A 26,069-nucleotide genomic window follows, 5' to 3' on the forward strand; every position below is an offset into this window, starting at 1 on the left:
GATGCAATGGGCACTCAAATCAATGCGCCGAGGATATAAGTTCCGGGAATGCTTAATTAAAATGACCAAAATATGGTAAATATTGAACATATTATATTAGATTGTTATGCACCTGTCTGTTACATTACATAAACTCTTAAAGCGTGCATACAGTATAAAACATTGATGGAGAGCTCTGAAGGTGTTTTAGAGGGCTTTGAAGGCTACAATGGTGACTCCCATTAGTCGCATCTTTCAAGCAATTTTTTATCTTTAGAATACAATAAAACTATGGCTGTCAAAGTTAACGGGATATTAACGAGTTAACTATAAGGTCCTTTAATGGCGATCCTTTTTTTAAACGCGCGATTAACGTCCTGAATCCTTTTTGACCCTAGACCTGAATTATGATGCTGGGAATAGAGAATTACTGGCAGTCCATGAGGCCCTGGTGGAATGGAGACACTGGTTGGAAGGAGCTAGACACCAGTTTCAAATCCTAACCGACCACAGTAACCTTCTACACATCCGTGCTGCCAAGAGGATCAACAACCGCCAGGCAAGGTGGCAGCAGTTTTTCTCTCGCTTCAATTACGTGCTTTCTTTCAGACCTGGGTCCAAGAACACTAAGGCTGACGCACTGTCCCGGTTATTTCTGAAAGAACCTACCGGTCCGGCAGTGGCAGAACCCATCCTTCCTTCCACTCGTATCATTGGGATGGTAACTTGGAAAGTGGAGGACCTAGTTAAGGCTGCACTGCATTCCAATCCAGGACCTGGAGGTGGACCTCCCAACAAACTGTTCGTCCATCGGGAGTTACGACCCAGGGTCCTGGATTGGGGGAACTCTAGCCTGTTCTCATGCCATCCTGGCTTTCAACGAACCCTATCACTGCTGCAAAGACGTTTTTGGTGGCCATCAATGGCCAAGGACACTCGTGAGTTCATCGCTGCTTGTTTAACTTGTTCCCGTAGTAAGATGTCACACAGGCCTCCTGCTGGTCTTCTTCCCCCTCTCTCCATTCCTGCCCGTCCTTGGTCACACATCGCCCTGGATTTTGTCACAGGATTTCTAGCCTCCAGAGGTAACACCACTATCCTTACTATTGTAGACTGTTTCTCCAAAGCAGCCCATTTTGTTCCACTGCGAAAGTTACCTTCTGCCTCAGAGACTTCTGACCTCCTCACACTTCACATCGTCAAACAACATGGTATTCCGATGGATATCGTTTCTGACCGAGGCCCTCAGTTTACATCGCAAGTATGGAGAGCCTTCTGCAAGGGTATCGGGGCCTCGGTCAGCCTCACATCGGGATACCATCCCCAGAGCAACGGGCAGGCTGAAAGAACTAATCAAAGCTTGGAGACCATGCTCCGATGTGTCGCCAGTCATCAACCCACGTCCTGGAGCAAGTTTCTGCCATGGGTGGAGTTTTCTTACAACTCCTTGAAGAGCTCCGCTACCGGTATGTCCCCATTTGAGTGCTCATTAGGTTATCAACCCCCTTTATTTCCCCAACAGGAACTGGAAATCGCTGTTCCCTCTACTAGAGCTCATATTAGACGGCGTCAGAGGGTGTGGAGAGCCGCTCGTGCAGCTTTGGAAAGAGCATCTGAGAAAATGTGTTGCAACGCCAACCGTTATCGTATTCCAGCCCCGTCCTATAAACCAGGACAACAAGTGATGCTTCTCACTAAGGACCTCAGTCTCCAGGTACCATCTAGAAAATTGGCTCCCCGTTATGTTGGTCCGTTCTCCATCATTTCTATTATAAACCCTGTATCTGTTAAATTGGCTCTCCCACCCTCGGTCAAGCGGCATCCTGTTGTCCATGTTTCCCAGATTAAACCGGTAGCGGAGAGCGCTCTGTCCCCTCCTGTCCCTGTCCCCCCACCCTCTAGGTTTTTGCCTAATGGAGATCAGGTTTGGACGGTCAAGGAGATCCTCAGGGTCCGTCGACAAGGTAGGGGGCTTGTTTATCTGGTCGACTGGAAGGGATATGGACCTGAAGACAGATCATGGGTGCCAGCCTCCTACCTTGCCGATCCCTCACTTCTAGGGGACTTCTACCGTGCCAATCCTGATGCTCCTCGGCGCTCGTTGGGGGCCTCGCATAAGGGGGGGGGGGTACTGTCATGACGCGGAGTCTATCCCAGGTTTCCTCTGCAGCTGGAGCTGCAGGCACCTCTGCTAACCCCTCTGCTGGCAGCACACTCAAACACACCTCTGCTCACACTGAGCACAACACGCCCACACAGCAACAAGTGTGCAAGCAATCACTGATCAGCACACCTGGACTTGACGAGGGGGAGCGGCATAAAGACCAGCGGACCCAAGGAACCTTTGCCAGAACGTCGCTAACCTTCCAGTAAGCATCACGTCTGGCATTCCTTTTCCCAGTGATTTCCTCGTCCTTGTTTTGCTCTATTTCTCCGTGTTTCCCCCCTGGTTCATGCCCTTTTGTATTTCCACAGTGACTCCCCTGACCTCCGTGATCGTGCCTTGTCACTCGACACCCATCCGGATTCCTAACTGCCCACCTCGATCCACGACCTCCCTGCTCGGACCCAGACCACGCTGCCCTGCTCTTGCCCACGACCACTTGCCTGTCCACGAACTGCCTCTTCGCCTTTGCCCCCTTGGATATGACGAAAGAGACAACCAACATTTACAGACAACAACCCTTGGTAACATTTACATTATAATTTTACACATAGTCAACACTCACTCACTTTGAGTAGCATACACACGCCACGTATTCATCTAAGGTTTCCAATAAACCTTGTAAACCGCAGTCCTGCCCTGGTTGTCGCCTCCTTCCCTTCTCTGATATACAACAAGAGGTTTAGATATAAAGTTTATTGTGACTTTGCTATTACTGTTTGGGTTAACAAAATAATAGTAATAATAATGATAATAATAATAATAATAATAATAATGATAATAATGATAATTATTATTATTATTATTAATAATAATAATAATAATTTCAGCATTCTGGGGGTATAAGATGTAGGTTATCTGTTAGGAATATTACCATCTGTATTTAAACTTGATTCATGTTGATTATGCCTGCAGCACAATGCCAAAAAAGAAAGGATACAGAAAAGGAAGGAGAAGGAGCGCCAGGAAGCAGCTAAGGGTAGCAGACCTCTTAATGCATGGCTAAAATTGATGATTTCACAGCATTTTATGGAAGCCCTGAATTTACATTGAGGAGCATATTTGGGTATGGGTGGCCTCCATCCTACAGCACCTCTACTGGCCCCTGGTCCATATTTTTGGCCCTGTATTGCGTTTCAGTTGTTTAGTCTGAGCATTAAGTGAGAAAGATCATAAGTTACAACTTGATGGTGTTTTCATCAAGTTAAGGGAAGAAGGACAGATTTTCACATTGAAGTTTTTTCCATTTGGGTATTTATTTTTGTATTTTTTTTTCAAAGTTCATGTTGCACTGTTCAATGTTCAATATTAAAGTGCTTATCTTTAACAATAAATAGCCTAATAATAAACTAGTGTTTTTGTTGCTTTTCATAACTCATTATGACAATAATTTGTTGACACAAAAGAAATGGCAATCACTTTTACCTACAAAGGACACACAGCTAAGTAGTTAGCTTCCTATTAGCAAATTTAATTTTACATTAATTTCCATATTGTGTAAAGGACCAAAAAAAAATGTCTGCCCTTTTCTGACTTTGAGCCCCTGCCCCTCATAATCATGTGCACATCCCTGATTGTTCCTTATTGTGGAAATAAGTTGAGTCAACACACGACGTGCTGCTAACTATACTTTTATTTACGACTCCTGGGAATCACATATCACATTTTAGGCAACGCTAAAACAGGAAATTCCTCGTTCCGAACTCAATAGACAGAGGCGCGACACACACACACAACGTCTCCATCTTTGAACACTTTCTCTTTCTCGTCTTCTTCGCTCCCACTGAGACTAGGTTTATTTTACAGGCATTGATAGTGCGCAAATACAGAATGCATTACAAATATGATTTACTTTGCAACAAAACAAACATGATTAACTTGCCCAACATGTAATGTACAGAATATCAGAAGCATTTATTCAGGTAGAAATATCACTTTATACATTACCAAACATCGTTGACAATCAGAGCATGATCGTAACAATCCACATTTTGTGTTATCAATGCGTGAAACTGATATCTTAACTTGTAAGTGTAGCTCCTCCTCTGAATGCAAGTGCTTCTACAGCAGAAATACAAATGTTATATTCCTACAAAATACAAAATCTGGCTAAACACCAAAAGTTTTTTATGTCTTTAAAAGCTTGTGTATGTCCTTTTTGTGGTGAGCTGTTTATGAAGGGATACTGTGTTAAAACAACTTTACATTAAAGCAAACTAATTGTCCAGTCATGGTATTAAAACTTCAGAATGATCTGTCTCGGGTTAATGATGCAAAATTATATCTATCTGCGATTAATTTTGAGTTATCTATGAAAAACGGTGATTAATCACGTTAAAATATTTTAATCGTTTGACAGACCTAAAAAAATCACAAACACATGTGGGCTCTGTACCGAGGATGTCGTTGTGGCTATTGCAGCCCTTTGAGACACTTGTGATTTAGGGCTATATAAATAAACATTGATTGATTGATTGATTGATTGACCCTCATAATGACAGTTCCCATTTAAGTCAGTTTTACATCGTCATGGACTGAGAGAATGCCAACCAAGAATGGAGCCACTGTCCCGAAATTTCCAACCCTAAAATGGACTAACATTTGCAGCTACCCACATGGTCAAGCCAAATGCCTTTGGGACAACATTATTTTTGGTCAGACAAGACAAAGATCAAGCTATTTTGCTTTATCTTTAATTAACAGCCAGACAGCTGATACTTGGACACAATTGGGTGTTCTCACTAGTCAACAATTTACATAATGATCAAGCTAGTTTGCTTTACTTCCAATCAACACTGAAATGGCAATACTTGGACTTAACTGGGTGTTCCAACAAGACTGCAATATCAAATACATATCAAAACTAGTTTACAAGGTTTTCAAGCAGATTATATTGAGTTTCTAGAATGGCTGTCCCAAAGCCTTGACCTCAAACCTATTAAACATTTGTGAACAATGCGTAGAAGCAGGGCAAAAAAAAAGCATTTTTTTAAGGCAATACATGATCGAGAACTGCTGCTGATATTGTCTTTTGAAGGGCAGAAATGATGCCTGTGGAGGTAGGTAAAGAATGCAACATGTACCGCCTGAACCGGGATTTGAACCCTAAATCCCCAAATGAAAAGTCTGATGCTACACCACTTGAGCTGACCAGGCCCTTTTAACCACTTGAAAAACAATCATTTAAAAAACAAAACTATTCGAATACCTGTGGCAGCATATTTGACCACTCTTCTTGGCAGAATTGGTAGAAAAAAGCAGATATTTGATGAGAAAATGTCAAGGTTTTTTGGGAGTTTTAAACAGGGTAAACATTATATATACAGGCTCAAATACATCCATACAGCCAGCTGAATGTTTTAATTAGAGGTTCGGCATGCTCTAGAACAGGGGTGTCAAACTAATTTTAAATCGGGGGCAACATGGAGAAAAATCTACTACCAAATGGGCCGGACTGGTAAAATTACGGTACGATAACTTAAAAATAAAGACATCAGATTGTTTTCTTTGTTTAAAAATAGAACAAGCACATTCTGAAAATGCACAAATCATAATGGTTTTTTTTATACTTACAGGTTGTGGTTAATAGTATTCTACCTTTATTTGTCCTTATTTATACTTTCTGAGTATATTATGTGACAATGTTCATCAGTCAACTCATTGGTGTTAATTTTCAATCTATCAAGATAAAAAAATTATATAAAAATCTAATTACAGGAATTTCCAGGACTGGTGCACTAACATAATGTGTTTTTGTCACGGCGCGGGCTCTAACCCGCTTTTCTCCGGCAGCTGGGTCTGCCAGCACCTCCGCTGGCAGCGTGCCGAGACACGCCCCTGCTCGCGCTGGCCGCAACACGCCCACATGCCGGCAAGGCTGTGGGCGATCAGCAATCAACACACCTGGGACTGATGAGGGCGAGCTGTATTTAGACCACTGGACCCAAGGATCCTCCCCGGAACTTAGTCTTCTGTACCGTAAGCCGATAACCCAGCTTTATGCTCTCTCTCTCTCTCTCTCTCTCTCTCTGCGTTTTCCCCTCCGTGTTCTTCCTTGTCGTCCTACCCAGCAATCTGCCTTCGTCCCCGCGTGATCGAGCTGTGCGCCTCGACTTCCCTTTTGGACTTTGGACCCTCAATCCTCGACCCCTCGCATGGACACGGACTCTGACGCCTCTCTCTCGCCCTGGATCATCTGCCTGCCCCACGGACTGCCTTCCTGCCTTGTTCCTTCTCCTCGTTTCAACATTTGGTAAAACACTACAGCTAATCACACACAAAGCCTCACACACACACCTTGGATCTAGTCACACTCCATTTCCCCCTGTTTAATTTATAGTATTATTGTTGATTATTATATATATTATAATATATATAATAAAATTCATAGAGCTGTGCCGTCAACTCCCTCCTGCATACATAACAGTTTTTCAAATATTTTTTTTTACATATGTACCATAATCTACAAAGATAAAAATAATTGGTTTTGTAGACACATTTAGAACAGCAGTTTCTTTCATTAAAAATCTTTGGCTCATTTTTATATTTAGCAAACTCTTCCCGTGGGCCGGATAAAACCTGTTCGCGGGCCTTACGTTTGACAACCCTGCTCTAGAACATGTTGTAAGTTGACAGGACCAAGCTCTGCTAACTTTTTGTAGTTGTCCCAATCAACTGCAGCGGGTAGATGCTATTGCATCCGCCAATACTACATACAATAGGAAAGTCGAAGGAACTGAGTTGAGAGCTGAGTAGGAGAAATGTATAGATTTCCACAAGTTGACAGAATTTTTTGGTGCCATTTCGAAACAAATGCAGAGTCCAGCAACATTAGCTTAAACAATTGTACATAAGTCACATGTGTTAGATTCCATCATTTTCATTGTAAATAAAAACTACATTTGACTTAAAGCACAAATGGAAACCTATAAGAAGTATATAAAACCAATAAATACTAACAAAATATATCATCATCTTACATACTTCCCATCATGACACACATGCATGCAAGCAAATAGTGTCTAAAGAAATGCAATCATCAGGAGGGCGGTCCCCGCATCTGTGACATCTTCCCAAGGTTTCGTCTTTTTACCATTTTGGACTTTTCGGATGTGGGTTCAGATCAGGGGATGTCGTTGTGGTTTGTGCAGCCCTTTAAGGCACTTGTGATTGAGGGCTATTTAAATAAACTTTGATTGATGGATTGAGTAATCATAAATTAAGACATTTCTGTAATTAAAACAAGTATTGCAATTGACATTGCTGGGTGGTTTTAGCTCGCTAACACCTTTGACTTTTGCTTCATCAGGACAAATTCCATGCTTGATAATGTGATGTCCAAGATAGTTTGGTCCCTGGCATGAGCTGTAGCTTCTCAGATAGCTCTATGTCACAAATTCCAATGACCAATATGTCGCGCATATTGTCATTCTTAGCATCGGCAAATGCACAGGTGTGCTAGTTCATGCAGACTTCATATATATTTTTCCGCAATATCTTCAAGAATCTTCTGACACCGTGAAGTATTATTTAAAAAGTATTCCAAAACCTGGTCTAACATTGATCAGCTCTATTAAGAGGACTAAAGAGGACGGTTGGCTGATGACTTCACTCGAATTACTACGTCTTGTAATCCACATATAATATAGTACCATACAACACAGTAACAAGTAAACCAAGTTTCAACTCTCTGAAATGCACATGAAAGAAAAATGATGTAGACTATGCTAACTAATAAAAACCTCCATTTCTTTATCAAAACCTTCTATATTGTTGTCCGGAGAGTATGTTGCCCATTTATTGAGTCTGCTGTAAAGAGGTAGATTGTTTTTCTCCCTGTAGAGGTAGACACCAGTCACTCTGTTCCACTCCCTGCTACAAATGGGCTTGACGGCAGTCTGGTATTCGGCAATTTGTTCCTTCTCCGCCTTCTCTAAAGCCACAAAACCAAAGAAGTTCTCAATGTGTTTCGAGGCCATGACGTTGGCGTGGACCTCTGCTGTGCGTTGAAAGAGTTCCTTTTCTCTGGAGCGATACTTGGACCAGTATTCTTCCTGCTGGTAGCCAAGGGGCGAACAGCATCGTTTGGAACACATCACCAGGAACACCGTCAGAGACATTCCAGCCAGGATCATCCAACCTATCAGCTGAAAACACACAAAAACCTAATTAATGCTGAGCTGTGTTGTTTTGGGGTTAGTCTACTTATATGTGAATGTAATATCAGCATTCACACATTAAATTCTGCATCACTATGTGATTTATCTTATAATTATAATTTTTATTCTGGCTTTTTATTTTACTCATGAATTTCATTACTTGAAGCCCTCTTGGAAATTCCCATACTAACGTTTTATGACAGCATTTTAGCTAATGTTGTATATTTAAACCTATAAATCACAGATTTATTAACTTATTGCCATCTTGAAAGTATGCTAACTGGTCCCATGTTAGCATGCTAATGTTAACATTAATATGCTAACTTTTTTAGATAATTTTGCAGTTATACACATAAAAGTCACGTTTTTTATTACTTGACACTAGCACGCTAATTTTTAGCATGTTGGAATTCTGACTTCTTAAGCTATTTTTGTACATTAAAACCTAAATAATGTGAATTTTGTCACTTGACGCTATCTTGCTGGCATGTTAGTCCTAGCATGTTAGCAATAACATTAACTTGCTATTTTTTTTTAGCTTATTTTGCAGGTATACCGAGGAGACATACATGTTACCTGACACTATCTTGCTCGCATGTGCTAAATGTTGACATTTCAGTATGCTAAAAATAACATACTAACTTATTATCTCAATTTACAGATATACTACACCTAAGAGTCATATATTTTTAATTCCTGTTTTTTATTCCACCAAATTCATTCCACTATTCATTTGACATTTCAAGAGTCATACATTTTATTTCAGCTTTAGCTCTTCAACATTCATACCATTCTTGAATTAATTTTCAATCTACACATTTCTGCATTTATTCTACATTCTAACAGCATTTCAGTTTAGTTTCAGCTCTTCACCATTCAAACTATTCCTACATTAATTGTACTTATTTTAACATTTATTCAACATTTCACATGTCAAGTTGACCAGTTTTGTACAGAACAATTTTCGCCTGTGATTAGATTAGATTAATTGTGTCAAATGCTTTTGTTGGATCAATAAACACTGCAGCTGCACACTAGCATATAGTTGAACTATATGCTAGTCAACAAAAGATGACGGGGAGAAGATACCGTCAAATAGGAAGCACGTAAATAGGACTGCCCACAAAACAGCGCATCCTCAAAACACGGTCAGAAAGCGGCTTGAAGGTGGTCTGTAAAACAATCTAGAATGCAGAATTTTGACCAAAGAACCACCATTACATGTTCCACAAGGAAGTAAAAACAATCGTAATATGACCTTATCTTTTGGATTATAAGGCGCACTTAAAATCCTTTCATTTTCTCAAAACTCGACAATGCGCCTTCTAACCCGGTGCCCCTAATGTATAGAATCATTTTGGTTGTGCTTACCGACCTCGAAGCTATTTTAATAATAATAATAATAATAATAATGGATTAGATTTTATATCGCGCTTTTCTATTATTAGATACTCAAAGCGCTCACAGAGAAGTGGGAACCCATCATTCATTCACACCTGGTGGTGGTAAGTTACATTTGTAGCCACAGCTGCCATGGGGTAGACTGACAGAAGCGAGGCTGCCAGTTTGCACCTACGGCCCCTCCGACCACCACCTATCATTCATTCATCATTAATTCACCAGTGTGAGCGTCACCGGGGGCAAGGGTGAAGTGTCCTGCCCAAGGACACAATGACAGCGATTTGGATGTCAAGAGGCGGGGAGCGAATCTGCAACCCTCAGGTTTCTGGCACGGCCGCTCTACCCACTACGCCATACCGCCCCTAATTGTAATTGGTACATGGTGAAATGATAAGTGTGACCAATAGATGGCAGTCACACATAAGAGATACTTGTAGACTGCAATATGACTCAAGTAAACAACACCAACATTTTCTATGTCCCATTGAAAATATAGAACATTACATACAGCGCTCAAAAATCTATGAAAATGTTTTAGTACGACTTTGGTAAACTATGAAGCCGCACCGCTTGATGGATTGTCAACATACAAGTATTATTATGGTGTGTGTATAAGGTAAGACATATTATCTGACCTTTTTTTTCGCAATATTCTGCAAAAGCAACTTTTCTTACCTTCTGGTACCTGCTGATCTGTATTTGGGATCTGCATAAGTCCTGAAAATGTGAGCGCCTCCGCCTTTGTAGTCGATAAGCTTCTTCTTTTTCTCTATCTTCTTGTTATGGTACATTCATCCTCCGCTGTTGCCATTTCTAATATAACGTAGCAAAAAGTTCTTACTTATATCTAGCAGTAAACTTGCCATGAAAGCACTAAAACATACCGCATAGTGAGTTTCCATTATTCACCCAATGAACTTTAGTTATTAGAGTTCCGGTCGGATGCTTTTTCACGGGACACATTTCTAGCGTTGTTATTGCACTAGTGAGCCACGGATGAGAAGATGCTGCTCTGTTATTGATTTAAGTAAAGTCTGAATGTCATTAAAACAGTTAGCTGCATCTTTTGACACTTCTTCCACTCCCGTCCTTGCACGCTACACCACTACAACAAACATGACGGAGAAAAGACGCTGCCGAAGGTGAACCACGTAAATAAGACCGCCCACAAAACGGCGCATCCTGAAGCGACTGTCAGAAAGCGGCTTGAATATGATCTGTAAAACATAATCTATGCAACATTTTGACCAAAGAACACCACCATTACATGTTATGTAGACCACAAGGAAGTGTTTTCAATTTAGAAAAAAATAAAATAAATATGACCCATTTAATGCGCCCTATAATCAGGTGCGCCTTTTGTATTAAAATAGACCTGACGAGACCCGCTCATCGGCAGTGCGCTCTATGGTCCAGAATATACGGTAGGGGTTACTTCGGTCCTATATGTATTACAGTACATCAGGGGTGCCCATTAGGTGGATCACAAGCTACCGATTGATCGTGGAGGGAGTGTCAGCCGATCGCGAGGCATAAAAAAAAATGGACCTTAAAATTACAGATCATCAATCTTCACTATGACGTCACTTTCGTCACTTGATTGACATTCACGGCACCCGAGGATCTTGTGAGATGACGCTGGCTGCTGCGAGCTTAGTATGAAAAACAAATGACATATCCCTGAAATATATGTTTGTATCCCTAGCCGCGTTCTTTGTTCAGACAGTAGCAACACTTCCGTGGTATTAGCGATGTCAATGATACAAAATGTGGATTATTACGATCATGCTTTGATTGTCCAACATGTAGTTGGTGTGATATGTGACATTTCCACACGGATAAATGCTGTTGATCATCTGTACATTTCGTGTTGTACTTACCGTATGTTCTGACATCGCTGCACAAATTATGCTTCTCTATTGTATACGGTGTGATATTGCAAAGCGGTCGGCCAGCCTGCTACTGTTTGTAAATTACATTAATAACATCCTGTTGTTTGATTTTTATTATTATTTGTTTCATCTTCTGATAGATTAAAAGATACCACAAATCCAATGGGAACACCAATGAAGAGTCTACCCAATTCATGGTAAAAAAAACCCCAAAAACATTACGTATTTTATGCCAGAAAATATGTGTCTATTTTCCTTAAACTATGTTTGTAACATCATGTTGGTTATCATTTAGACTCAGCTTTATACAAACCTTGTAAAGTTGGACTCATTTTATTAATCGCAGATGAAGTTATAGGGTATATATAATATTTCAGCATATTTGTGTGCTGTCAGTAAATGTGTCCCCCTTCTATTTTGCTTAAATGATGTACAAACATTAAGTGGGTTACTTTACACATTTAGCAGCATCTACAGCTCTTTTAAGTTTTGCTCACATTTGATTTCTTTTAATGAGACTTGCCGAGTTGCTGCTCTACAGAACGTAGCAAAAATGTGTCTTAAGAAATACAAATAATACCAAGATAATACTTAAATGGGAAACACTAAACGTTAAAAGTATATTAAACAAACCTTTAATGGAGTGGTCACTGCAAACTTGTGCAGTCTTCAGCTCTGCTCCCTTGTACTAGAGTGCGTGGTACTTTTGTCGTCGTTTTTCGTAAAATCTTGCAGTCTTCCGCCATTCTTTATTACCTCTCGGGGAACTCTGAAGAAGTGTTTATCCTTTTCGCGATTCAAACGATTTCGTACAGTCGAAAACAACGCAAGCGTAAGGCATTTTTCTTTGAGAAAGGCTAAATTGCGCCCAGTACCCATTGAGAACAGAGGCTGACTTGACCACCGCGTGTATTCAATGAGCCGGACGTGACGTCATTTTAAATCCAAGCCATACAGCAAGACTGTCATCTTCTATTTTTTTCCACATTTGTTTAACTGTTTTTGTCAGTGTATATCAAACTTTTCATTTCGTGGCACATCTGCTGACGACACACAGCCCGGTGTCCCGAACTGATATTGATGTCGGTTCAATATCTACAAGAAAACAGGTAAACACCTACGCGGATTTGAATACACACACTCGGATTCATACACAAATGATATGGGCTTGCATGTAAAATATGTGACATAATCTCCGATACAAGCAGTCCTGCAGCGTGTTTATTTGTGCAAAGTTGGACTGCCAATTAAGCGTTTTAAAAAGTATCATTAAGCTTACTGCGTCATAAGCTAAACTTTCCTTATTATTATTGTGGCTACTCGGTGTTGCCAAAAACAAATTACCAATCCACTTCAACTTAAAGACACCATAAATCCATCCCAGACGGTTAATAATAAATAAGTTAGTGTATATCATACCTGACATTGCTCTGTTTGAGTAATTTGACTTGATCAAACCTTTTTTGCATTCAATTATAAATTATGTATGATTCCTACTGATATTGTATCAGATCACTATCAGTATTGGCCAATACTCAAGGCTCCAACATCGGTATCATATTGGAAGGTAAAACATTGTACCTGGACAACTTGTACACCATCATGCCTTTTCTATGTACTGTATTGTATTGTAGGACCCTTTAACTTCTGTAAATATGTACTTCACTAAAATATAATTTAAATAAAGGGAACAAAAATAGTAGATGGCACTGGAGGGTTTTTTACTACCTGAGATTCATATTTCAGACGCCGATCAATTTCTGCCCAGAAGCCTTGCAAGTCTTCTGGAAGACTTTCCTTGCACGGGAACTTTGCCATTATCTCTTTGTCTTGATCTGGGGGGAAGCCCTCCACTGTCCTGGATTCTGTAAACTCACTTAAAGCACACGTGTAGGCGTGACCTTGCAGCATGGAGAGAACAGTCCATGTCAGCGGTGCCACCACGGCTCGGCCCAGAATACTCCCCAAAACCGCAGATCCTGCGGCTGCTGACATTTTGCGGAACTTCCTGAGGCGGAACTCTGATACCAGGTCCCAAGTTCTCTTGTTCAATAATATTCCCACAACGAAAAAGGCCAACGCTGGAACGCCAATAGCGGCCAGGCCGTAGTAATAATTCCTGGAGGGCGAGCACGGACAATCAAAGGCAAAAACGTTGTACGCCGTCTGGCTGGCCACAGTGCCCAGAGCAATCATACCATTAAATATCATCACATCTTTACTCTTGAAGAAGAGAGATGCGAACTTAAAGTTCTGTGTGACAAGGGCATAAGCAGCCATGTTGAGATGTTGAGGTTAGCTACAAAGAGAAGAACACAGAAAGATGAAGACATTAAACGTGTCATGTGGTCTTCTTGCACTTTTTAGAGAGGAGGGACAAAGAGAGCACACGCACGCGCGCACACAGACACACTCTCACACACACACACACACACACACACACACACACACACACACACACACACACACACACACACACACACACACACACACACGCACAAACACACACACACACGCTATTTTAGGCTCAGTCCCGCGACTTGAAACAGACAACAATAAAAAGCAGTCATGCTAACCTACAACGTGCGGCGTCCTGCTACTCAGTCTTGATAATCCAAATATACGCTTCCTCTGGGAAAAAATGGCAATTTAAGGAGAAAGGTGTTGACCTCAACAAGTGAGAAGTCCTTAACTTTGAGTTTGTGTAAGCCGTCTGGGCACAAGCGGTGACTCACCGCCAAGACCTGCCCTCTAGTTTCCTCCCCAGTGGAAAAAAAGGGAGGGAAACTCGATCTGCAACTGAAAACATGTGCAAACACAACCACGCCAAGTAAAGCATCGATGAATAGCATGACGAAGAGCCTGAACATGTTACTACAAAATAAATGCACTTAGAAAGTAACCAATGACATCTGTGTAATTAAGTATTTTTTTAAATTTATTTGTACTTTTTGAAGTCGTTTTAAAGAATGTGTAATTCTACTTTGAAATAAGTACAGCAGTACCTCAACTTACAACCTCAATTTGTTGTACGACCGCGTTCTTAACTCCAAACACTTGTATCTCAAAGCAGCCCCGCCCATTAAAAATAAATTCTAATCAGTTTGTTTTGACCCCCCCAAAACATCAAAATATTTACCTGTAAGAGGCCTTTTATAAATAAAACAACTTTTTAGACACAAATATTGTTTAAAAAGCAATATACTAGTGGTTATATTAAGTAATTTACCATAGTAATAATCAGGAGTGTGATTAGAAAAATACAAAATCATGAAACCTGAAAAAAAATAAAATAAAATTGCATTAAAAGGCCTAGAAAGCCCCAAATATCCCTAAGGTCATTTACGAAAATCCCAATTCCCAGATCCAGGGACGTAGCACCAAATTCCCAGCCCCCATACACATAACTCCTGAAGCCCCCCCACCTTGCCCTAAACCCAACATCACCACCGAATACACACACACACACACACACCCACACACACACACACACACACACACACACACACACACACACACACACACACACACACACACACACACACACATACATATGTTTACATGCACAAAAGACAAATAATTGTATGAAGTACCTTAAACCTGTCATGATCTGCCTTTGCTGGAGTAGGACCCCAACGCAGACACGGAACGAATAACAATAAAAACAAAAAGCGCACTTAAAAATGAGAAAAACAACTAAGGATGCATACAAAAGGTGTGGCGAGGAATAAGTAAACAATACACGGCAGCGCCGGGGAAGATCCATAGGAACAAAGAGCGTGAGTGGAGCCAAAGCAGATGAGATGAACACGACTGGAAGAGTGAACCATCAGGAATCTACTGACGGCAAGTAAATGGACTGGAGAGCTTAAGCAGTAAGGAGAAAATGGGTATCAGGTGTGCGCGAATGTGGCTCCCCCCGTAGCCCCAAAAACCAGGCACTACAACATAAAGCAGACAAGCAGCGGAAGAACTGTGCCATCATGACAAAACCTTAATTATATTCTTTACTTCTTGAAGATGGGTTTAACATATAAGTTAAACAATCAGTTATACACTCAATAAAATAAATTTTATTGATACGGCCCTTAATCACAAGTGCCTCAAAGGGCTTCACAAACTCACAACGACATCCTCTGATCTGAACCCACATCTGGGCAAGGAAAAAAAAAAAGCAGAAGTGGAAAAAGAAGACATTTGAGAAGGCACCGCAAATGTAGGGACCCCTTTCCAGGGTGATCAGCTGTGTGAATACTTAATAGTGAGCTTTGATGACGTTCTGACATCTGTGTCGAGTGAAGTGCTTCAAGCTATATTTGGCCCTACCCAGTTGGAGCTCAGCCTCCCCCCGCATATAATAAAATATTTAATGTCAAGGGGAGGGACAAACAATTAGATGCAAAGCAAAAGCAGGAAACAAGTCATGATCAGTGAATGATGACAGGATGTTTTAGACCTGACTCAAAAGGAAACCACGTCGAATTCAGCTGAAGCTGGAGGAAGGAAATGCTGAACCGTGGCCACATTTGAGGGACCAGTTTTTCTTCCTGATCAAGAAAGGCAACCTCTTTATTATGTAAATCGTGTTTGCCCTGACTCAATGAACTAGCAACGTTTAAAAACACATCATCAAACCAGCCTTCATGTAGAAATAATTTCAATAATACTTGTGTTGTTACATTGGTAAAGTTTTCATATCACACCTGCCTTCATGTAGTTAATTTAAATAATACTTGTGTTGTTATATTGGTAAAGTTTTCCTAGATTAGCAAGAAGATATGCACCAGTGACGTGTGGTCACAGTAGGCAGGTGAGGCAGGGATCAATTGACATGATGAAAAAAATTACTAATAATTAAAAAACACAATTATTATTATTTGTGTGTGGTTTTTATATGATTACAAACCTTTTTTTTTTTTTAAATATTATCGTTGGTAAAAATTTATAACACTGCATATTTCCTGATTAAATACAGGACATAAACCTGTTGATGCTTAGGCTAAGAGAGTGTTGTTGAGCAAGTATTGAGTACACTAGGTAAATACACAGTACAGGCAGTGGAGTGGACAGTAATGTATTTTAGCTTTGATTTTGGGTCTGTTTTCATGAGATTCAAAAATAAGTGTTAAATAGCATGGGCAAAGTAAAAAAAAATGTCAGTACTATTAGTGGGTGTGTTGTGGGCAGGGGCGCCGAAAGGGGGGGGGGGTAAAGGAGACGGATTCTAGGGGCCCATGATGGAGGGGGGCCCAGAGAGGCCCCTAATGATGATGAAATTATAATACAGAAAAAATAATGACACTAAGTTATTAACTAACATATAATCACACATGTTTTATTTTCCATGTCCTGGTAACAATACCTTTATTTGTTTTGGAAGCATCAACACATGCAGGGCCCTCCCTTTCCCCTCTCTATTTACATAAAATGGTTCAGTCCGACTGGATCAGCTGCAGGTAGGGCACCGACTATTTGTCACAGACAGCGCCACAGCGGGCAAAGCGGAGGAGACAGCATTATGCCTCAAAAATCAGGCAGCCAAAAAAGAAAGGAAAATAAAATAAGAGAGGAGAAGGAGTTGAAGGGTCGACAATATGTCACCCAATATTTCCAAAAAAAGGTGGGTTTGTTAGTTGTGGTGGAAAGTTATGCATATTAACTTTGTCCCTGTCTGTGGTAATAAGCTAGCTCACTTTTCTCACCATGTTAGCTCAAGAAAACTCTGGATTTTTACATTTTACTGCTATATTAGTTAAATAATCAATCCAGTCAAACATTTATCAAGCTGTTCTTATTCAATAATAGTTGATCTCCCCTCTGTCAAAATGATGCCTCATTCTGAACAGAGTCAAGTGCACCAGCAGCAGCAGCAGCTATCTGTCAGCCCCCAAGTCCCCCTGCCCCTGAATCAGCCCCAGTGCCCCCACATGAGGAAGGAGGTGAGCAGCTGTGTGTGTTGAAATAATAATAATAATGATAATATAATACAAAATATAATACATTTTACTACAGTCTCAAGAATCAATGGTGCAGCAAATAAATGACTCAAAATGAATTCCATTGTATTCAGAGTGCTCAGTTCTTCCCCTACTGTACATGTCAACTGTGATGCTGTTCTTCTTTCAAAAATATGGTAATGATAGTCAAAAATACCATTAAAATGCATAATTGTATGTAAAATAGCATCAAAAAATGTTGCCGCTGTGTTGGGGGCCCTGTAAAGATTCTTTTCATGGGGCCCAAAATCCCTAGCGGCGCCCCTGGTTGTGGGTGATCTACTTAGACTTTGCTTACAATTGATAACAAATACAAAAGTGGCGCAGACCACCTTATGTAAACATTATTTCTCCTCCACAGTCCAACCTGTGCTGTTTCTTAATATTGTGGAATATGCAGCACACAAATATAATATAAACAAAACAAAAAAAATGGTAAAATGGGTTATACTTGACAAGCGCTTTTCTACCTTCAAAGTACTCAAAGCACTTTCACACTATTTCCACATTCACCCATTCACACACACATTCACACACTGATGGCGGGAGCTGCCATGCAAGGCCCTAACCACAACCCATCAGGAGCAAGGGTGAAGTGTCTTGCTCAAGGACACAACGGACGTGACGAGGTTGGTAGAAGGTGGGGATCGAACTAGGAACCCTCAGGTTGCTGGCACGGCCACTCTCCCAACTGCGCCACGCCGCCTGCCCAAACAACAATTTCTGGACGACATAGAAGTGGGATCTAGCCAACAGAACCCAAGGCTGGTTCTAGGCAGGCATGGGCATCATGTGTCCATCATGCTTCAGCACTTTTTTTTCTGTGCTAATACAGTAGTAACATTACTTAGCCTTTTTCATTACATTTTCTTGTTAGCTATGTGTCCAACTCCAACCTGGAGAAGTGGATTGCACTTACTCAGGCCTCTTCAGAACCGGCTGCAGAAAAATATTTTTTCGGGGGGAGGCCCCTGAAAAATGTAAAAAAAAAATGCCCCTGCCAAAAATTGATTGCAGCTGTGCTAGCGCGCGCACTTGTTAAGGCTTTAATGCTGGCTTTTGTCCTTCCACAACTGATTACTACATGTAAGAGAAACATTTTATATTGGTGATTATCATAAGGATATGTGTTTAAAATTATTTAGGCCTTTATCCTGTCCACAAAATTAAAAAGTTGGCCATTTCTATCCTATTAATTATAAAGGACTGCTGTAGATCCTATGTTGAGGTGCTAAAACCTATTTCTTGTTTAGAAGCTATATACAATAATAACTACCGTAATTTCCGGACTATAAGCCGCTACTTTTTCCCCTCGTTCTGGTCCCTGCGGCTTATACAAGGGTGCGGCTTATATACGGCCTGTTCTTTTCCGACACCGACGAAGAGGATTTCGGTGGTTTTAGTACGCAGGAGGAAGACGATGACACAATGATTAAAGACTGACTTTTCATATACCGGTAGGCTGGTTATTTTGATAACGTACAGGCGAGCACTTTGTATTACTTTGCACCGTTGTATTATTTGTACTCTGCATGAATGCTGTTCGCCATGTCAAAGATGTGAAAGTTTGATTGAATGATTGAAAGATTTATTGTTGATAAATGGGACGCTTTGCGTTCCCAAACAGTCATCTCTGTCCCGACAATCCCCTCCGTGGTAGCAGGAACCCCTATATACTACGGTAATTACACATCAAAACCCTGCGGCTTATATTCAGGTGCCGCTTATATATGGAGCAATCTGTATTTTCCCCTAAATTTAGCTGGTGCGGCTTATAGTCAGGTGCGGCTTATAGTTCGGAAATGACGGTATACTTTGTTCAATTATACAATAAATATTAATAAAGTGTTTGTTTGTATTAGGCCTACTGAAATGAATTTTTTTTTATTTAAACGGGGATAGCAGATCCATTCTATGTGTCATACTTGATCATTTCGCGATATTGCCATATTTTTGCTGAAAGGATTTAGTAGAGAACATCGACGATAAAGTTCGCAACTTTTGGTCTCTGATAAAAAAAAGCCTTGCCTGTTCCGGAAGTAGCGTGACGTTACAGGTTGAAAGGCTCCTCACATTTCCCCATTGTTTACACCAGCAGCGAGAGCGATTCGGACCGAGAAAGCGACGATTACCCCATTAATTTGAGCCAGGATGAAAGATTCGTGAATGAGGAACGTGAGAGTGAAGGACTAGAGTGCAGTGCAGGACGCATCTTTTTTTCGCTCTGACCGTAACTTAGGTACAAGCTGGCTCATTGGATTCCACACTCTCTCCTTTTTCTATTGTGGATCACGGATTTGTATTTTAAACCACCTCGGATACTATATCCTCTTGAAAATGGGAGTGGAGAACGCGAAATGGACATTCACAGTGACTTTTATCTCCACGACAATACATCGGCGAAGCACTTTAGCTACGGAGCTAACGTGATAGCATCGGGCTTAACTGCAGATAGAAACAAAAGAAATAAACCCCTGACTGGAAGGATAGACAGAAAATCAACACTACTATTAAACCATGGACCTGTAACTACACGGTTAATGCTTTCCAGCCTGGCGAAGCTTAACAATGCTGTTGCTAACGACGCCATTGAAGCTAACTTAGCAACGGGACCTCACAGAGATATGCTAAAAACATTAGCTATCCACCTACGCCAGCCAGCCCTCATCTGGTCATCAACACCCATGCTCACCTGCGTTCCAGCGATCGACGGAGCGACGAAGGACTTCACCCGATCATCGATGCGGTCGGCGGCTAGCGTCGAATAGCGCGTCTGCTATCCAAGTCAAAGTCCTCCTGGTTGTGTTGCTGCAGCCAGCCGCTAATACACCGATCCCACCTACAGCTTTCTTCTTTGCAGTCTTCATTGTTCATTAAACAAATTGCAAAAGATTCACCAACACAGATGTCCAGAATACTGTGGAATTTTGCGATGAAAACAGAGCTTTTTGTATTATATACAATGGTGTCCGAATACTTCCGTTTCAACCATTGACGTCACGCGCATACATCATCATACATAGACGTTTTCAACCGGAAGTTTTGCGGGAAATTTAAAATTGCACTTTATAAGTTAACCCGGCCGTATTGGCATGTGTTGCAATGTTGAGATTTCATCATTGATATATAAACTATCAGACTGCGTGGTCGGTAGTAGTGGGTTTCAGTACGCCTTTAAATCAATGTATTTATGATGATCCATTGCCCGGATCATGTTTTGTTTTAGTTTAAGACTCTCTTAGTCCTGTTTCAGGACCCCTGGGTTTGTGTTTCTTGGTTGCCATGGGTGCTGATTATTTTCCCCTGCCTCTGATTAGTGTTTGGGACGCTCACCTGTTCCCGGGCACTAGTCAGAGAGTTATTTATTCCTGCCTTTCGCCACACTCGGTCTGGCTGTTTTGTTTGCTCCTGCAACAAGTTACGTTTGTACTCCTTTGATTCCTGTTTATATGTTAGCTTTCCAGTGCTAGTTTTCTGCCTTAGCTCCCCGTGCAATCAGCACACTCTTCTTGTGTTTGTTTGTATTTTTTCTGAATTTTTGTATAATTGGACTGATTTATGGAAAATAAATCATTGTCCCACCTCCACGCTGCCTCCGGAGGTCCGTCTGCATCATGGGGGAAACGATTCGCGAACAAACATGCGACCCTGAAGTAACAGTATTCTTGGTTTCCAAAAAGTGATGCAAAGTAATATTTTGATATTGACACATGTCGTCTGTTCATACATTACTAGAATAACCTTAGGAGATGCACAGGTGACATGTGTCAATATCAAAATATTACTTTGAATCACTAAGATGTTGTTTGGGGTTGATTTAGGCTTTTTAAAGGGTACTTAAACATGTAAATAGTACAGTATATTTACTTAATTATCTTAAATGTAACTCTCTTTAATGAACACATCCACACAGTTTATTAATATTAACTATGTGCTTCAACACAGAACAGTTAATATTGTATGTATAGCTTCTAAACAAGAAAGAGGTTCTAGCACATCAACATCGGATCAATACTAGTCCTTTACCATCTCATTATTACCATAGAAATGGCCAACTATGTAATTCTAGGGACACGATAAAGGCTTAAATAATTTCAAACACATATCCTTACAATAACCACAACTATAAGCGTTTGTCCTACGTGTAGTTAGTAATTAGTTGTGGACAGAAGAAACCTGAAATGTTTTGACATGGAATCAGTTTTTGGTGCAACATTGATCGCAGCAAATAATAGATTTGACTTACAGTTGTGTCAACGTCACAATCGATCACACGCCTGCTAATGGCATCATAATAGTAAAAATGAAATGTGTCCTGTTCACTGTCCCAGGTGTATAAATATTACATATTTGAAGCCACATATTTAGGTTTTGGCGCTGACTCCCTTATCTCCCAAAGAAAAGCATCTAATTGGCTGCCGTTCATAACTAACCCCCACCACTCTTTACAATGTACGCCATTTAAAGGCCTACTGAAATCCACTACTACCGACCACGCAGTCTGATAGTTTATATATCAATGATGAAATCTTAACATTGCAACACATGCCAATACGGCTGGGTTAACTTATAAAGTGCAATTTTAAATTTCCCGCGAAACTTCCGGTTGAAAACGTCTATGTATGATGACGTATGCGCGTGACGTCAATGGTTGAAACGGAAGTATTAGGACACCATTGTATCCAATACAAAAAGCTCTGTTTTCATCGCAAAATTCCACAGTATTCTGGACATCTGTGTTGGTGAATCTTTTGCAATTTGTTTAATGAACAATGAAGACTGCAAAGAAGAAAGCTGTAGGTGGGATCTGTGTATTAGCGGCTGGCTGCAGCAACACAACCAGGAGGACTTTGACTTGGATAGCAGACGCGCTATCCGACGCTAGCCGCTGACCGCATCGATGATCGGGTGAAGTCCTTCGTCGCTCCGTCGATCGCTGGAACGCAGGTGAGCACGGGTGTTGATGAGCAGATGAGGGCTGGCTGGCGTAGGTGGATAGCTAATGTTTTTAGCATATCTCTGTGAGGTCCCGTAGCTAAGTTAGCTTCAATGGCGTCGTTAGCAATAACCATTGTTAAGCTTCGCCAGGCTGGAAAGCATTAACCGTATAGTTACAGGTCCATGGTTTAATAGTATTGTTGATTTTCTGTCTATCCTTCCAGTCAGGGGTTTATTTCTTTTGTTTCTATCTGCAGTTAAGCCCGATGCTATCAAGTTAGCTCCGTAGCTAAAGTGCTTCGCCGATGTATTGTCGTGGAGATAAAAGTCACTGTGAATGTCCATTTCGCATTCTCGACTCTCATTTTCAAGAGGATATAGTATCCGAGGTGGTTTGAAATACAAATCCGTGATCCAAAATAGAAAAGGAGAAAGTGTTGAATCCAATGAGCCCTTGTACCTAAGTTACGGTCAGAGCGAAAAAAGATACGTCCTGCACTGCACTCTAGTCCTTCACTCTCACGTTCCTCATCCACAAATCTTTCATCCCAAATTATTGGGATAATCGTCGCTTTCTCGGTCCGAATCGCTCTCGCTGCTGGTGTAAACAATGGGGAAATGTGAGGAGCCTTTCAACCTGCAACGTCACGCTACTTCCGGTACAGGCAAGGCTTTTTTTATCAGCGACCAAAAGTTGCGAACTTTATCGTCGATGTTCTCTACTAAATCCTTTCAGCAAAAATATGGCAATATCGCTAAATGATCAAGTATGCCACATAGAATGGATCTGCTATCCCCGTTTAAATAAAAAAAATTCATTTCAGTAGGCCTTTAAGAGCTGTGATTGGACATATTCCGAATTTGCTCCACCCATTGACTACACAAAATTAAATATGATTGGATTTAGTTTCTGTCAACAATATTGTTACGTACTAACATGCCAGTTACTTGTTTTAACATCTTAGTCGACGTGCCCTTGTTTTGATTACTGATAATCTTATTTTAACCTGCTCCAATGTCCATTCATCCATTTTCTTGTCCCTTCCAATGTAAAACATTTTAATAAACAAATAAAATTAAAAAAAAGAGCTTCCAGCCCAGGGCGGGCAAGGCTTACTTTGTGGCCGGGCCTAGCCCTCCCAGGCCCGCCCATGATGCGGGGTTTGAGCTGGTTGCTTGCACCTGTACTGATTGGAGAACTGGCAGCAACCAATCCAGAGGGCGCTTAAAGTCAGCTAACACGTCATCTTTAAACAGTGTGATGTGGATGTGGATGACAGCAGTTTCTTTCATTAAAAAATTGCAGCTAATTTTTATACTTCGCAAACTAATTTTGTGGGCGGCGTGACAGATTAAACATGTTCGCTGGCAATGGAGAGTTCCCGCTTCTTGTAGATCATAGATACACACGCACATATTGTATTATACGCATGCGCTTCTGAGTGCACGCGCATGCGTTGTATTACACGCTCCCAAATCTGCTCAAGTCATACAGCCTATCAAGGGTTCTTTCTGATTGGGGACAGACAGACAACTTAAAACACACGTACACGGATCTGAATACACACACTTGGATACAGACACACAAATTAGTACACATGCACGCGAATTGGATTACACGCACACAGATTGAGATACAATAATAATTGCAAATAATTTAGCTACAATAGTTCTTCCATAAGAGGGGATGTCCAGATTGGCCAAAAAAATATCAAGATCAGGAGTAGAACAATGAGAAGATGAGAAGACGGATGCATAGGAATTCCTAAATACATTCTTGAGTTTATGGTCATCCGTAGATACACCTGAATCAGATTGAATCTGCGGAACATAATGGGGTGCTAATATCCGGCGTAGTTGATGAGCTAATAGTTTACCAGCTTTATCGCCATGTTCATAAAACTGAGACCTTGGACTGAGTATTTGTTCAGTAGCACTGTCTGTCGCAAGGACATCCAGTTTTGCCTTTCCTTATAAGCGTCTGGGTTTTGAGAGGTGGAGTACAAGTTATCTAACAGAGAAATTTGTTGTGTCAAATTAGTCAATTTATTCTTCCTGGGTTATTTCTCATAACTTGTACAGGATATTATCTGCCCCCTAATGTATGCTTTCAGCGCCAGACAGAGTACAGAGGGTAACATCCCGGGAATCTTGTTCAGGAGCAAAAAAATATCTATATGACGCAAAACAAAATCCAAAAAGTCCTCATGTAAAAGTAATCGTATATATAGACGTCAAGACGCACGTGTTATTGTCAGGTTTATATAGAGTAAATCTCTTGAAATTGGAACATGATCAAAGATAACAATTGCATCATATTTGCATAGATGAAAGTAATTTATTAATAATGAGAAAGTAGTCAATGCAGGTAAAAGTGTGATAGAAGGTAGAGAAAAAGGAACATTGCCTTTTAGAGGATTAAAAAAGCGCCAGACATCTGAAACAGACAATTATTTAATAAAAGACTGAATTACCTTAGCGGACCTTGAGGGTAGGATGTTTCAATCAACAATCAAGCCGGGGATCAAGCCAACAGTCAAAGTTTCCTCCTAGTTTTAAATAGGGAAATTCAGAAAAAGACGTTTGAAAAAGGTGTGATCGTCATAGTTGGGAGCATAAACATTTACGAGGGCTACTGGGGTGTTGGAAATCTGACCAGTGATAACAACACACCCCCCATTGGGATCAGAAATACTATTGGAGTGTACAAAAGGAACAGATTTATGTAGCAAAATAGCAACTTCCTGTCATGACCTATCAATTCGAGGTCATGTCTTGTATAATTTTTGGGTGTCAAACCCGCTGCCAACTCCTCCCGCCACCCTCCCATGACTTTGGACTTGTTTTGCTTGAAATGTCAGCAATCCGTCCCTTAAGGGGCGGTATTGTCATGACCTTTGAATTTGAGGTCATGTCTTCTTTAGGTTATGGGTTTACTTCCTGTTTTACGCTCTTATTTGGTTCCCACTTCCTTTTCTGTATGTGTTGGTTTGCAGTGGCTTTACCCTTGCTTCCAGGTGATTTGCGATTCTGTTTCACCTGCTACTAATTATCAACTGAGGACTATTTAAACAAGCTTCATAGCCATACTTGCCAACCTTGAGACCTCCGATTTCAGGAGGTGGGGGCGTGGTCGTTGTGGGGATGATGCATTGCTGTGTGGCACGCACAAAAGTGCTTTCATCAAATGCGCTAGAGTCTGGAATCTTCCACCTCTCCCTAGCATGGCCCAAAACCGGTCAATCTTTGCTTCCTGAGGAAGATCTTCACTGCCAAGCACTTGGTAGTCCACTACTTCTTCCCGGAGGCTATCCAGGTCCAATCAAGAAAGAGGCTTGGAACTTACAAGCGTATTTCTTCATCTTACTCGTCGTCGGCGTCGCCATTGCTGTATCTTCCTCGTTCTTCTGCTTCGTCTCCTTGTTGTGTGCACAGTTGTGAACTGCACTCTCTAAAAGCCGTAGATGTTATTGTCACATGTGCATGTACAGTAGATGGCAGTATTGTCCTGTTTAACAGTGTCACAACATTGCTGTTTACG

At 41.0% G+C, this 26,069-nt stretch overlaps 2 protein-coding genes across 3 annotated transcripts in view; both read right to left on the bottom strand.

Annotated features, from left to right (window-relative positions):
• Positions 1-6,637: 6,637 nt before the first annotated feature.
• LOC133657520 (calcium homeostasis modulator protein 2-like) lies at positions 6,638-14,304 on the bottom strand. The gene is made up of 3 exons (XM_062058957.1): positions 14,171-14,304; positions 13,323-13,893; positions 6,638-8,289 (listed from the first exon to the last, which is right to left on the bottom strand). The coding sequence occupies exons 2-3, from the start codon at positions 13,872-13,874 to the stop codon at positions 7,870-7,872; spliced, it is 972 nt and encodes a 323-aa protein (XP_061914941.1). The 5' UTR covers positions 13,875-13,893; positions 14,171-14,304; the 3' UTR covers positions 6,638-7,869.
• LOC133657522 (calcium homeostasis modulator protein 2-like) overlaps positions 8,178-26,069 on the bottom strand; it is a 31,174-nt gene continuing 13,282 nt past the window's right edge. For both annotated transcript variants that reach the window (XM_062058959.1, XM_062058960.1), the window contains exons 3-4: positions 25,003-25,077; positions 8,178-8,289 (exon numbers count right to left, since the gene is read on the bottom strand). In XM_062058959.1, the coding sequence (XP_061914943.1) occupies positions 25,030-25,077 (48 nt within the window). In that variant the 3' untranslated portion in view covers positions 8,178-8,289; positions 25,003-25,029. The remainder of the gene's footprint in view (positions 8,290-25,002; positions 25,078-26,069) is intronic.

The sequence above is a fragment of the Entelurus aequoreus genome, linkage group LG09 (genome assembly GCF_033978785.1).
Source record: "Entelurus aequoreus isolate RoL-2023_Sb linkage group LG09, RoL_Eaeq_v1.1, whole genome shotgun sequence".
Lineage (NCBI taxonomy): Eukaryota > Metazoa > Chordata > Actinopteri > Syngnathiformes > Syngnathidae > Entelurus > Entelurus aequoreus.

Bases quoted from the DNA above. Each gene is read 5' to 3' on its own strand.
- LOC133657520 (XM_062058957.1), bottom strand. From the start codon at position 13,874: ATGGCTGCTTATGCCCTTGTCACACAGAACTTTAAGTTCGCATCTCTC. The intron at 8,290-13,322 runs GTAGTAAAAAAC...GTGTGTTTTCAG, and splicing joins GTCTGAAATATGAATCTCAG to CTGATAGGTTGGATGATCCT.